This window comes from Nematolebias whitei, chromosome 12 (genome assembly GCF_014905685.2).
Source record: "Nematolebias whitei isolate Nwh7 chromosome 12, NemWhi1, whole genome shotgun sequence".
Classification (NCBI taxonomy): Eukaryota; Metazoa; Chordata; class Actinopteri; order Cyprinodontiformes; family Rivulidae; genus Nematolebias; species Nematolebias whitei.
In genome coordinates this window covers 46997112-47010815 of record NC_056509.1, presented here as the reverse complement: position 1 = coordinate 47010815, position 13704 = coordinate 46997112, and the positions used below count along the sequence as shown (strand labels likewise).

At 46.7% G+C, this 13704-nt stretch overlaps 2 protein-coding genes across 3 annotated transcripts in view; one reads left to right on the top strand and one right to left on the bottom strand.

Annotated features, from left to right (window-relative positions):
• si:dkeyp-72h1.1 (uncharacterized protein LOC799956 homolog) overlaps nucleotides 1-13704 on the bottom strand; it is an 87958-nt gene that overhangs the window by 36119 nt on the left and 38135 nt on the right. The gene's annotated exons all lie outside the window — the stretch shown is intronic.
• The window catches only part of LOC119418652 (MAP/microtubule affinity-regulating kinase 3), a 46836-nt gene continuing 35576 nt past the window's right edge, over nucleotides 2445-13704 (top strand). For both annotated transcript variants that reach the window (XM_037685983.1, XM_037685982.1), the window contains exons 1-16: nucleotides 2445-2868; nucleotides 4935-5120; nucleotides 5195-5248; nucleotides 5330-5378; nucleotides 5613-5678; nucleotides 5779-5849; nucleotides 6003-6059; nucleotides 6494-6628; nucleotides 6922-7023; nucleotides 7202-7321; nucleotides 12018-12114; nucleotides 12190-12302; nucleotides 12381-12519; nucleotides 12590-12780; nucleotides 12867-12964; nucleotides 13038-13310. In XM_037685983.1, coding sequence (XP_037541911.1) covers nucleotides 2818-2868; nucleotides 4935-5120; nucleotides 5195-5248; nucleotides 5330-5378; nucleotides 5613-5678; nucleotides 5779-5849; nucleotides 6003-6059; nucleotides 6494-6628; nucleotides 6922-7023; nucleotides 7202-7321; nucleotides 12018-12114; nucleotides 12190-12302; nucleotides 12381-12519; nucleotides 12590-12780; nucleotides 12867-12964; nucleotides 13038-13310 — 1802 coding nt within the window. In that variant the 5' untranslated portion in view covers nucleotides 2445-2817. The remainder of the gene's footprint in view (nucleotides 2869-4934; nucleotides 5121-5194; nucleotides 5249-5329; nucleotides 5379-5612; nucleotides 5679-5778; nucleotides 5850-6002; nucleotides 6060-6493; nucleotides 6629-6921; nucleotides 7024-7201; nucleotides 7322-12017; nucleotides 12115-12189; nucleotides 12303-12380; nucleotides 12520-12589; nucleotides 12781-12866; nucleotides 12965-13037; nucleotides 13311-13704) is intronic.

Genomic DNA, 13704 nt, shown 5'->3' with positions numbered 1-13704 from the left:
CTGGACATGTCCAAACCACTGTCCCTCCTCTGGACATGTCCAAACCATCTCAGTGTGTCCTCTCTAACTTTTATCTCCCAGTTGTTCAACCTGTGCTGTACCTCTGATGATCTCATTCCTGATCTTCTCCATCCTTGTCTCTCCTAAGAAGAACCTCAGCATCTTCATTTCTGACACTTCCAGTTCTTTCTCATGTCTTTCTGTCCATGTCTCTGTCTCCAGACCATACAACATAGCTGGTCTCACCACTGTCTTGTAAACTTTTCCTTTGACCTTTGCTGACACCCTTTTGTCTCAAGTCACTCCTGAAACTTTTCTCCATCACTCCATCCTGCCTGGACTCTCTTCTTCACCTCTTTACCACACTCCCCATGTTCCTGGACAGTGAACCCCAAGTCCTTGAAGTCCTGCTCCTTTGTGACCTCTGCTCCTTGTAGCCTCACTGTTCCACCTCCTCCCTCTCATTCACACACATGGACTCTGTCTTACTACGACTGACTTCCATTCCTCTTCTTTCAAGTGCATACCTCCACCTCTCCAAGTTCTCTTCCACCTGTTCCCTGTTCTCACCACAGATCACAATGTCATCTGCAAACATCATGACTCAAAAAACTAACCTGTATACATAAAGGTTTTTTCATTCAACCTTTATTTCTACAGGTTAATCCCATTGAGCCTCGAGGACTCATTTACAAGAGAGACCTGATTTCAACAAAGAATGATGACAACAATAAACAGTTATAAAAAGTCATACAAATTTTTATTTTATTTTTTACAAATAGGATGGCTAAAAATAAGAAAAGTAACAAAACTAGATTCTAAGGCGAATGTAGAAAACTAAAAACAGGAACATATCTGCATTGGACCCTGCCAGGAGTCCAACAGATTCTTAAAGCCACTTAGAGAGGTCAAAGGTCGAGAGCTTCAGGTCTTTTTACAAGATATTCCAGGAAACAGGAGCGGAGTAGGAGAAGGCCCTTTTGTCTAGTTCAGTCCTCACTGAGGGAACACTGCAGGTAATGATGTCCTGAGAGCGCACTCTGTAGCTGCACTCACGCAGAGACATGTAGGAGGAGATGTATGAAGGCAGCAGACCAAGAAGTGATTTAAAGATGAAGATGTACCAGTGAGAAGATTGAATGAATTAAAAGGCATGAGACCATGGGATAGTCTCCACTTGTTTCCAGGAAAAAAATCCTCACGGCTTCAGGGAAAAGAAGAGCTTGATCAGAATGTAGTTTCGGTCTCAGATGGAAACAACGGAACATCTGGGTTTCCAGAACAAACTGATTTGACAGTGAAAGCAGCCAAATGTGTGCGTGTTCCTCTGCTGCCCCCTGCCGGTCAGAGGCTGAACTGACTGAAGATCCTGCAGCTGCAGCTCTTTCTGCAGCAGCTCAAGAACTTCTGCAGGGCTTCATCAGATGATTTCATCCTTCCAGATACTCCCAGGTTGTCCCAGCAGAGGTCTACAGACGCCCTGAAGGACAAGCAAAAACATTTAGGTGGAAGTCTCTTTTTTAAGTCCAAATATTTATGACTTTCTGACCTTTGCAGACGAAAAGTTTTTTTTTAATGTGGACAAATGCTTTCAAAAAATGTTTCTGAAAATATAATTAAAAAAAAGAAACATTTGAGCTTCAAAAAGGCAAGCAAAAAAAGTTAAAAAGTTTTGGGGGTATCCCTGATTTTAAGTCTGGCCAATTTTATTTAGTTTTTCTCTTGACTTTATGACTTATTAGCAGACACAAAGTACACTTGTTATATATAATTTTTTAAAAGCTTTTTTTTTAAAAAAACGTTTTTATTGCCACTGAAGTAAACCAAAAAAAAAACAAAAAAAAACTTTATTTTTATTTCTACAGAACTGTTTCTCCCCGTCCAGCCATGAATGTCAGTTTAACCCAAGAATCTATCCAAGCTGCACAGGACAGAAGATGGATGTACCTGAATAAAACCTGCATCGCTGCTTTAGCAGTTTGAAGAAATATTAAGAATGACATTCGGAAAACCTTTAAACTATTCATCAAGACCATTACAACATTACAAAAAAACCAGGAAATAAAATTAAGGATGTATGGCACTAATTCCTGTTGTATTTAAGTCTAATTTTTAAGCACTTTGTTTTATTTTTAAAACATTTTATTTTATGTATCTTAATATTTATTTTATGTTATGGCTCTTAACAATATTTATTTTATTTTATTTTATTCAGTCTCTTTCCAGTCACCCTAGCAACAACAAACGCCGCCGCTAAACCTGACCAGCCAATCAAATCGTACGCTGTTCTTGACGTCACATCCTGCCGACGCACTGGGCTGGGTTAGTTCACCATCTTGGTTCAGGCTAGCCGAGTTCTGCCGGGGAGTATGAGGCAGGAACTGGACTAACAGAACCGTGGTTGAGCTGACCGGAACGGGAACGATTTACCAAGCCGACCGGAGCTGGAGGCCGACGGGCCGAACCGGAACCGGACCCGCTTTTTCCCCAAACTGAGCGCGCTCAGCCCGGTGCTGTAGGGCTGCTAACTCAGCGGCTAACTTTAGCCTACAAAGAGGAACTGTTGCTACGGTTCCGTCTGGATCCATGTCAGCTACAAACTTCCGGAAAAGAAGCCGTGCCGAGCCAAGCCGGGCCAGCAGATAACCCACCGGCTGTGCAGTCAGAAAAAGGAGCTGGTGATGCCGGGTGGAAGTCTGGTCCCGTAAAAGAACCAAAGTGAAGTTCGAGCAGCCTCTCAGCCCTTCAAAGTTCAGGTGTTCCGAAGCGGACAGGGCGGCTTCATGACTGGACCTCCGTCACACTGACCCCGGTATCATGTCCACCAGGACCCCCCTGCCCACTGTCAACGAGCGGGACACCGAACAGGTGAGCCGGGAGGACGGGTTTCACCTTTGATCTTCGACTCGGTCATCTCCGGTTGTGTTCTGGATTTTTATTAACTGGATCATCAGTGGGAGATTCCAGGAATATTTACAAATGTTTTCACGTGCTGGTTGTTTCTTTTCAGGTCCCTGTGGCAGTTTGAAAGAGTCGAGGACGGTCCAGGATTGGACTGGTCCAGTTTTGGGCCCACATCCAGTCCAGATTAAGAACGGTTCCTTAGGAGGCAATTGAGTGGGGTTTTAAATTCTTTCAGGTTTCAGGGATCAGGACTTAAACCTGGAACTTAACTGGTCCTTAACAAGCCCTGTTTAGCAGCAGGTCCAGAGGAACAAGAACGGTTCTAAAGGGAGCTTTTCTTGGGGGAACTAACTGTGACACAATAGGTTCCAGCAGGGGACAGAGTTTATTGTCACAGGGAAAGTTTACTTTTAAACTAACTTAATTTAATTAATCTTTTCGATAGGAGGAGAAATGTTTTCCAGAAGATCTTTTGTCAGATTTGTCCAGAACTTCTCAGAACTGAGACAGAAAAACACCCGTTAGTTTAAGGGACTGGGCGATCTTGGAACCGCCTCAGACGTCGGTGGAACCATTTCGAAGCTCACGGGTTTTGTGTGTGTGAGCTCTAAACTTGTGAGTTTATATAGAAATTACAGTTCTGTGCAGACGGTATTTGCTTTTAGTGTACAAAACGTACAAAATTATATAAACTAGACTAGAAAAGAGGTGCCAACTGTTTTAGTTCTTACAGCGGCAGCTGTGAATTCACTGTCCCGTCTAAAACTACCGCTGCACAAGCAACATTTTCTTGGAAAGCTTAGCTTCTTGTGATTTGGTTGACGCAGAGGGTTTTACAGCCGTTACATTTGATTCCTAAAACAATCAAACATTACAACTTTAGAGAAAACTCGCCCATTAAGGTTTCTGGTCATCCGCCAATCTGTTAAACTCAATAAAATAATCTTTTTTAATTTGTCGACCAGCACTTCGTTAAAACTTGTAGCTGCAAAAATATATTATTCCCACAGATTTGTGTTTTAGATCATTTTTAAGCAGCAGATGGTATCTGCTGCTTGTTTCCAGCCATACTGGGTCCATCCGTGTTTTTCTAAATGGATTTGGGTTCAGACTACCAAAGAAGTAGACTCGAGTGTCCCAGAGCAGCTCAGCATGTCCTGAGAGCGTTCACACGTTTAGTTCTGTCCACGTGTGCTCAGGTCAACCTGGAGCATTGTTTTAAAGACCAGTCGACCTGATCCAGGTTGTCTTTTCAAACCTCTATAAGGACTCCACCCTGAGGGGTTCACCGCCGCTGGTTAAAGTCTGTATTCTTGAGTTTTGTGCACACACTTTTAAATGTTTCGTTTGCTTCAAACCAGTTGGTGTGACTGTTCTGTGTGGATTATTGGAGGAAGTGTGCTCGCTGTCATGTGAACCTTTCTGCACCAAACAACAAAGATCACTTGGAAAAGACGGCTTCTAAACCAACTCTGGCGTGGTTTAATTTACACGTGAAAGATCGTTCAAGCTGCCGTCACGTCTGTGATGCTGGGCTTGTGTTAACATTAATCAGAGGTTTGATTGGAAATTATGTTGCTTTGTGTGAATTGTTTGTAAAGCTTGCGACCCGAACTTTCCTTAAGGCCCTGGATCCTTGAGGAGCTTCCAGATGTTTTAAGGACGGGTGAGGTATAAATGGTAACATGTCTCCGGGTATCCTGAAACCGGTTGATGTTAAACATTAGATGTTTATGTCTTAAATTTGTACGTTCGCTCTGTTACAGCTCGTTCGTGTATCTCCAGTTCTTTCTGAAGCTTTCAGATGTAATTACTCTGTAACAACTACAACTCCCATCATGCAGCAGTCCTGCCAGAAGGACCTTATTTACAGACGTTCAGTCTTGGTGCAGCACTCCTGAAACTGATTTAACTTTTTAAATGATTTTGTTAAAAAGTGTTGCACTGAACTGACTGAACGTGCTCATCACGTTACAGACTTATTAAAAGAGTTGTTTCTCTTGAACCTCTTTGTTTTTTTGTTTTCCCAGCATACCGCTGGAGACGACAAGCATGGCGAGGTGTCCCGCTCCATCCGCTCTGCTCGCTGTAAAAACTCCTCGGCGGCCACCGGAGACGATTCGCCTCACGTTGGGAACTACCGGCTGATGAAAACCATTGGGAAGGGAAACTTCGCCAAAGTGAAGCTGGCTCGGCACATTCCGACGGGACGAGAGGTGAGACAGACAGAGAGGCTGCTGGGAAACATGGCCGACGCCCACATGTGCTGATCCACTTGTGTCTCCGACAGGTGGCCATCAAGATCATCGATAAGACCCAGCTGAACCCCACCAGCCTGCAGAAGGTGAGATGATGTTCAGCCCTGATCCAATCAGAACCAGAACTGTCCACATCAGACTAACGTTCTGCTGTTTTGGTGCCTCAGCTCTTCAGAGAGGTCCGAATCATGAAGATCCTTAATCACCCCAACATCGGTGAGTTCTGCTGACCTCAGAGCCACCGAGGGTCAAATGTCTGGACACCTCACCTGCTGGCTTTAATCAGTCAGTTCCTCCTGTCAGACCGATTCACTCGGCAGGTCCTGTTGAGACACGGAGCACCGTGTTGGAAACCGTTGTTTTTCCTTTTGCTCAGTTTCTGGATTTGTGTCGTCTGATTTATGTTTTAATAAAAACCTAAGGTGGTTCATGTCTCACCTGTGTGTGCAGTGAAGCTGTTTGAGGTGATCGAGACAGAGAAGACTCTTTACCTGGTGATGGAGTATGCCAGTGGAGGTCAGTCACCTGTGCACGCACACACACACACACGATGTACGCACACGGACAAAGACCAGACCAGCTTGATCACGTGACCCTCAATCCTTTGTGTGTTCAGGTGAGGTGTTCGACTACCTCGTAGCTCACGGGAGGATGAAGGAGAAGGAGGCCAGAGCTAAGTTTAGACAGGTAACGCTCTCGTGCAGCTGTCACCATAGTGATAAATGCATCCCATAATATAGAAGTCAAACAGGTGCGGTTCAGGTGTTTCAGTCTGCTGCTGGTTCATTCTCTGCAGAGCCTCCTAACCTCATTCTTCTCTGTGTGTTTGTGTCCCAACAGATTGTCTCTGCAGTCCAGTACTGCCACCAGAAGCACATCGTTCACCGGGACCTCAAGGTAACGCTCGTTCCCTGGTGCCTGGAACACTTTGTGGACATGAAACTCTTTCAGGGAGCAGATGTCTAACTGGGCACAGGTGCACAGACCTGTTGCAGTTCTTGACACATGCAAACTCTGGAAAAATCACAGTGATTGTGGGCGTCTCAGGCCCACCTGAATTGTTTTGTGGGCATCTACAACTCTTCTCAGGAGCATTAGAGCTGGATTTTGACACCTGCACTGGAGAGACCATCAGAGCTACAATCCTGAATAACCGAGTCTTAAACCATTGATAGCTTTTCGTTTCTAAAGTTACTCCAGTAGATTCAATCTTCTGAAGGATACAAAGATGACCGTCTGAATCAAAGCTGATCAATAATCATTTGTTCAGGACACCTCGGTGTGTAAACGTCCTGCAGCTGGATTCACTCTTGCTCCTCTTGCTCCGGCAGGCGGAGAACCTCCTCCTGGACGCCGACATGAACATTAAAATAGCAGATTTCGGCTTCAGTAACGAGTTCACGGTCGGTGGGAAGCTGGACACTTTCTGTGGTTCTCCTCCTTACGCTGCTCCAGAACTCTTCCAGGTAAATATCCTGAACTGGATGATGTCACCGTTCTACGATGTAAATAGTTTAGTTTTAGTTTTATTCCAGAGGTTTCTTCGTGTTGCTTTGTTTGGATTTAGACTGAAATGTTTCCTGTCAGCTGGGCAGGAAAATGAAAGTATCCACTCAATGTGATGAATCAGTGGTTTTAGTGGACTTGTTCCTGTTTTTCTGATTGGCTGATGGTGGTTGTCCACCTTTCACTTGTTTAGTTGAAGGTAGACTCAAGTTGTTGGAGGGGAAACTGCACAAACTGTAATGTGTGTGTTTAGGGTAAGAAGTATGATGGACCGGAGGTGGACGTGTGGAGTCTGGGAGTGATCCTCTACACTCTGGTCAGCGGCTCTTTGCCGTTTGATGGACAGAACCTAAAGGTGAGTCCCACACTGCAGGTTTACGGACATTTAAAGACCTGATTTCTGCTCAGCTTTACATTTTTTATGCTCACCAATATAAACACAAAGACAGGAGGTAACAGGAAGTTTGATGACTTCTTCAAAAATCACTGAGGTTCTTCAGCATCAACTTTAACCTCTGTGTTTTTATCTGCAGGAGCTCAGAGAGCGCGTGCTGCGAGGAAAGTACCGGATCCCCTTTTACATGTCGACTGACTGCGAGAACCTGTTGAAACGCTTCCTGGTGCTGAACCCGGGGAAGAGAGGAACCCTGGAGGTGAGAACGTAGACACAGCAGCATCATGTCATCTGCAAATCACTGAACGTTACTGTTACTTTACCATATCAGCATCTATATAAGTATATCTGTACACTGCTCACAAAATTAAAGGGAACACTACAATAACATCCTAGACCTCAATTAATTAAATATTCTCATTGACAAACTTTATTATTAGCACAGTGGAATTAATTGAGAAGAAAATAACGTAAAATTATCAATGCAAATCAAAATTATTACACCATGGAGATCTGGATTCATGCTCAATATGAAAGTGGAAAATAACACGACAGGCCGATTCTACGTCAGTGAATATTCGTCAAGACGAGTCTAAATGGGGCTCAGTGTGTGTGGACTCCACGTGTCTGTAGAACCTCCCATCAACGCCTGGGCATGCTCCTGATGAGACGGCAGATGTTCTCCTGAGGGATCTCTTCCCACACCTGGATCAGAGCATCACTTAGTTCCTGAACAGTCTGTGGTGCCATGTGGTCTTGGTGGATCGACTGAAACATGATGTTCCAGATGTGCTCAATTGGATTCAGGTCTGGGGAACGGGCAGACCAGTCCATAACATCAACGCCCTCATCATGCAGGAACTGCTGACACACTTCACACATGAGGCCTAGCAGTGTCATGTATAAGAAGGAACCCAGGACCCACTGCACCAGCATATGGTCTGAGGATCTCATCCCGGTCCTTATGGCAGTCAGGGCACCTCTGGCTAGCACATGGAGGGCTGTGCATCCATCCAAAGAAATGCCTCCCCACATCATGACCGACCCACCACCAAACCGGTCATGCTGGAGGATGTTGCAGGTTCTCCATGGTGTCTCCAGACTCCGTCACGTCTGTCCCATGTGCTCAGTGTGAACCTGCTTTCATCCGTGAAGAGCACAAGGTGCCATGACGAATCTGCCAATTTTAATGTTCCCTATCAAACGCCAGTCGTCCTGCACGGTGTTGGGCTGTAAGCACAGGTCCTATATGTGGACGTCGGGCCTCATACCACCCTCACGGAGTCTGTTTCTGACAGTTTGAGTGGAAACATGCACATGAGTGGCCTGCTGGAGGTCATTCTGTAGGGCCCTGGCAGTGGACCTCCTGTTCCTCCTCGCACAAAGGACGAGGTGGCGGTCCTGCTGCTGGGTTGTAGATGTCCTACGGCCCCCTCCATGCCTCCTGGTGTACTGGTCTGTCTCCTATGCTCTGGACACTGTGCTGAGAGACACGGCAGATCTTCTTGCCACCGCTCACATTGATGTTCCATCTTGGATTAGCTGCACTACTTGAGCAACTTCAGTGGGCTGTAAAAAACTCCTCATGATGCCTCCATGTGTGACAGCACTGACAAAATGAAAACGTAACTAAAAGTTCAACCAGAAAGGACGAGAACAGAGGAATGACCCGTGGTCACCACCTGCAGAATCACTCGTTCATAGAGGTCGTCTTGATAACTGCCTCTCATTCCAGCTGTTGTTTCATTTGCACAGCAGCAGCTGAAACTGATTCACAATAAGTTACTACCAAACAGTTGATTCCACAAAGGTGTGACTGGTTTGGAGTTGTTTTGTTGTTCCCTTTATTTATTTAATGTTCTATAAAATAACTTTACGGTGAGTCGTTCCAAAAATCAGTTTCAGAACCCCCAATAAACAAGTAGGTGGGGGTTAAGATCTATAGAAATGATATGTATTAAAATTGCATTTCTAACAGGATAGTTGTAGCATAAAATAGTAAAATGGGTGTTGAGCCTGTTTGTGTCAAATTAAACTGTTTCAAGGACTTATAAATAAAATGTGTTCTTCAGCCAAGGACAGTCAAGGTCACAAGTTGTTTTGTTGGTCAGAAGCTGAAAAGTTTGAAAAAAAACGTCACATTTAGAGAATAAAGTGTGACGGTCGGTTGAATAAACAACATTATTGCAGGAACTGGTGAACAAACCACAATGAAGCGTTGACTGAGCCTGTATTCAGTGCAGGGATTATATCGCTGTTGCTCATCTGCCAGCTGGCCGGTACGTCTCCTCAGTGTTCTTCTCTGGGCGTCGGCACAACCAGAGAGACGGTCAATAAAGGTTTGTTGGTTTCTGAGAAGATTTCCAGACCCCAGAAACTTTTTCTACAAAACTTCACTGGTGAACTCGGCACCTCACTGGGCTGCAGCTGGAAAGTCTCGTTAGCTAATCCTAACCCTAATCCTATAAGAGTCTCCAAAATGTCTCAGAATGTTTGCGAGTGTTCTCGGTTTCTCTTGTGGGTCACAGAAGTTCGAGGTCTTATTGATTGAATTTTGAAAGAAGTTGTTCAAATTTGTTGCACAAATTTTCTCTTAAAATAGTTAAAGTTTGTTGCAGATGTCTAAAACTTGTCTCAAACCATCTTAAACTAAATGAGTTTTTTTCATTAACGAGTTCTGTTTATTAAAACTTTTGGTGATAAAAATCTATAAGTTCTTTCAGTATTACTATAGATTTATGCTTAATCGTTTTAAGGAGCAGGCAGCTCCCTGATGTTCCCCACCACTACTTGTGGGGAACATCAGATAAGTAGGTAAATGATAAATAACTGTATTTATATAACTCCTTTCTATCTTATCAAGACACTCAAAGCTCTGTACAACAATCTGCCTCATTCATTCATTCATACAGCTCTATACTAGATCTCTACAAAGAATAATCAGAGCTTTATCACATTCATACACCGATGGGACACACATCGGAGGCTATGAGGGGTTCAGTGTCTTGCCCAGAGACACTTCGGCATGTGACTGCTGGTGGAATCAAACCCCCAACTCTTGCATTGGAGGACGACTGCTCTAACCACTCAGCCACAGCCGCCCACCGTAGGTGGTCCTTAAAGGTTTTTAAAAATGGATTTGGATTCATCCATCCATCTTCTACCACTTATCCATAATTGGGTCACGGAAGCAACAGGTCCAGGAGAGAAACCCAGACTTCCTGTACCCAGCAACACTTTTGAGCTCATTACCCGAGGCGTTCCCAGGCAGAGAAGATGCACCATCCCTCCAGTGACTTCTGGGTCTTCCCCAGGGCCTCCTACCAATGGGATGTATCTTTAAAACTTCTGAGGGAGGCTTCCAGACGGCATCCTAATCAGATGCCTGAACCACCTCAACTGACTCCTTTCAATGTGGAGTAGCAGCGGATCTACTCCGAGCTCCCCCCAGATGACAGAGCTCCTCACCTCTCAGCCCGAGTTTGGCCACCCTGCGAAGGAAGCCCATTTCGGCTGCTTGCATCCGGGATCTTGTTCTTTCGGTCATGATCCAAGCCTCATGACCACAGGTGAGGGTTGGAACATAGACAGACCAGTAACTCCAGAGCTTTGCCTTTCAACTCGACTCTCTCTTCACCACGACAGACAGAAGCAATGCCCTCATTACTGAGGACGAGGCCCCAATCCATTGAGCCATCTCCCTCTCCATCCTTCCATCAATCATGAACAAGATGCCCAGATACATGAACTCCTCCCCCAGAGGCAGACACTCTCCCCCAACCAGGAGGGAGCATTCCAACCATTTCCGGTCCAGAACCATGGTCTCAGACTTTGAGGAGCTTACGCTCATCCCGGCCGCTTCACACCCTGCTGTGAACTGCCCCAGTGCATTCTGAAGGTCTTGGCCTGAAGACGCCAACAGAACCACATCATCTGCATAAACCAAAGATGAAGCCCTGAGGTTCCCAAACCAGACACCTTCTTCTCCATGACTATGTCTCCAGAGAGCGTCCATGAAGACCACAAACACGGTTGGAGACGAGGGTCAACCATGGTGGAGTCCAACCCACACTGAGAAGAAGCTTGACTTTGTGCCAAGAATGTGGCCACAGCTCCTGCTTTGGTTCTGCAGGGACTAGATGGCTCTTAAAATCAACCCAGGAACCCCGTACTCCTGCAGCACCCCCAACAGAACGCCTCAAAGAACGGTCATAAGCCTTCTGCAGGTCCACATAACACATGTAGACTGGAGAGGCAAACTCCCATGACCCCCTTAGCAACTCCACAAGGGTGAAGATCTGATCCACTGGTCCAGGACCAAAGTCACACTGCTCTCCTGGATAACTGGAAACACTCTCTGGTCCCCCTTGTTAAAAATGGGAACCACCACCCCAGTCTGCCACTCCACTGGCGTTGTCCCAGTCCTCAATGAGACACTTAGGAGACATGTCAACCATGACTGCCCCACAACATCCAGAGCCTTCAGCATCTCAGGACGGATCTCGTCCACCCCTGACACCGAGGAGCTGTTTGACTACCTCTGTGGCCTCTGCCATGGTAACGGACTCGTCTTCCCTCAAGTCCTCAGACTCTGCCTCCTGAAGGGTGGACATGGTGGGTGGATGAAGGAGATCCTCAAAGTGCACCTTCCATGACTCAACAATATCCTCAGGTGGGTCAGCACCTCGTGTCAGGATTTGGATTAAATTACCAAAAGAAAGTGGACAAGTGTCCCAGATCAGCGCAGGATGTGTCCATAGTGACTGGATGAGCATCTTCAGTTCGTCCTGGTGGTGTTCACGCAGTTTATTAGTTACGTCCACTTGTGACTGATTCACCCAGAAAACTTCTTAGTCAGTTTTTCAAGAATCCTGTAGAACCGTTTGGTCTAAGAGTTTTTTTATTTAGTCTGAATGTTTGTGGAACATTATTTCTAACCTCTGTTTCCTCCTCAGCAAATCATGAGGGATCGCTGGATCAATGGTGGAGATGAAGAGCAGCTGGAGCCATACTTGGAACCAGAGCTGGACATCAGAGACCATAACAGGATTGGTAATGCACACACACACGTGCACAAACACGCACAGACTGCCTGATGTGTGTTTTGATTGATGTCTTTGTGCGTAGACTTGATGGTGCAGATGGGTTACTCCAGAGAGAAGCTCAATGATTCCCTCTCCAAGATGAAGTACAATGACATCACCGCCACCTACCTGCTGCTCGGGCGAAGGACTGCTGAGGTGAGGGGTTACCATGGTAACTGCAGGTGAAGCCCACAGACCCTCTGTAGATGATAACCTTCTGTGTGTGTTATTCAGATGGAGGCGGGCGACGCATCCTCCCTGTTGAAACCTCGTCCTTCCAGCAGCAGCAGCCAGTCTCCTGCTCACCTCCTCAACCAGCGTACCTCCTCCTCCTCTTCCTCCACCTCCAAACAGAGGAGGTACAGCGATCAAGGTACGCACCAGAACCACTTCTATCAGTTCGAGAGACCACACCTGAGAAACTAACCTCCTCTGCTCCTCAGTGTGTCCCGTTTCCTCGACCGCTCACCCCCCAAGAAGACAAGCTGCTGGAGACGGGGAGTCCAAGCACGAGGGGGGAGGTCAGAATAAAAAGTCCAGTCCAGTTGAGGCCGGCAGTCCGCTGCTTGGCAACGCTAACAACCCCAACAAGAGTGACATCCCTGAGCGCAGGAAGATATCAGCCACGCCCCCTGTGAGTACCTGTCAGGCAAACGGGAAGGACTTAGAGGGGTGGGTGGGGCTTCCTGCAGCCAATCACAGCCTGTCTCTGTGTTGCAGACGTCCTCATCCAGCATGACGAGGAGGAATACGTACGTCTGCAACGAGCGGAGCTCCACAGATCGGACAGCATCGGTCCACAACGGCAAGGAGAACAGGTAGAGTCCGTTAGCTGATCTGCATCACCCTCTGAGCCACAGACGTGCAACTCCCCTGTCTCTCTCCCCTTAGCTCATTGACCACACCCACCCAGCGCTCCGTGGGTGGAACCTCCACCCACAGCGTCAGCAGTGGAGCCACGCCTCCCGACCGGCTTCGGTTTCCTCGAGGAACGGCGAGCCGTAGCACCTTCCATGGCGGACAGCTCAGAGAAAGGCGCACTGCCACCTACAACGGACCCCCGGCCTCCCCAAGCCTGTCTCATGACGCCACGCCCCTCACCCAGTCACGGTCGAGAGGCTCCACCAACCTGTTCTCCAAATTCACTGCCAAACTGACTCGAAGGTACGGCAGAGTACTTTCCTGAAGCTTTGTTTCCTGTCTACCTGCTGTCAGTCAGACTGACAGCAGGTAGACAGGTGAGACTAGATCTGTCAGACTGACAGCAGGTAGACAGGTGAGACTAGATCTGTCAGACTGACAGCAGGTAGACAGGTGAGACTGTAGATCTGTCAGACTGACAGCAGGTAGACGGGTGAGACTGTAGATCTGTCAGACTGACAGCAGGTAGACAGGTGAGACTGTAGATCTGTCTGACTTACAGCAGGTAGACAGGTGAGACTGTAGATCTGTCTGACTGCCAGCAGGTAGACAGGTGAGATTAGATCTGTCAGACTGACAGCAGGTAGACAGGTGAGACTAGATCTGTCAGACTGACAGCAGGTAGACAGGTGAGACT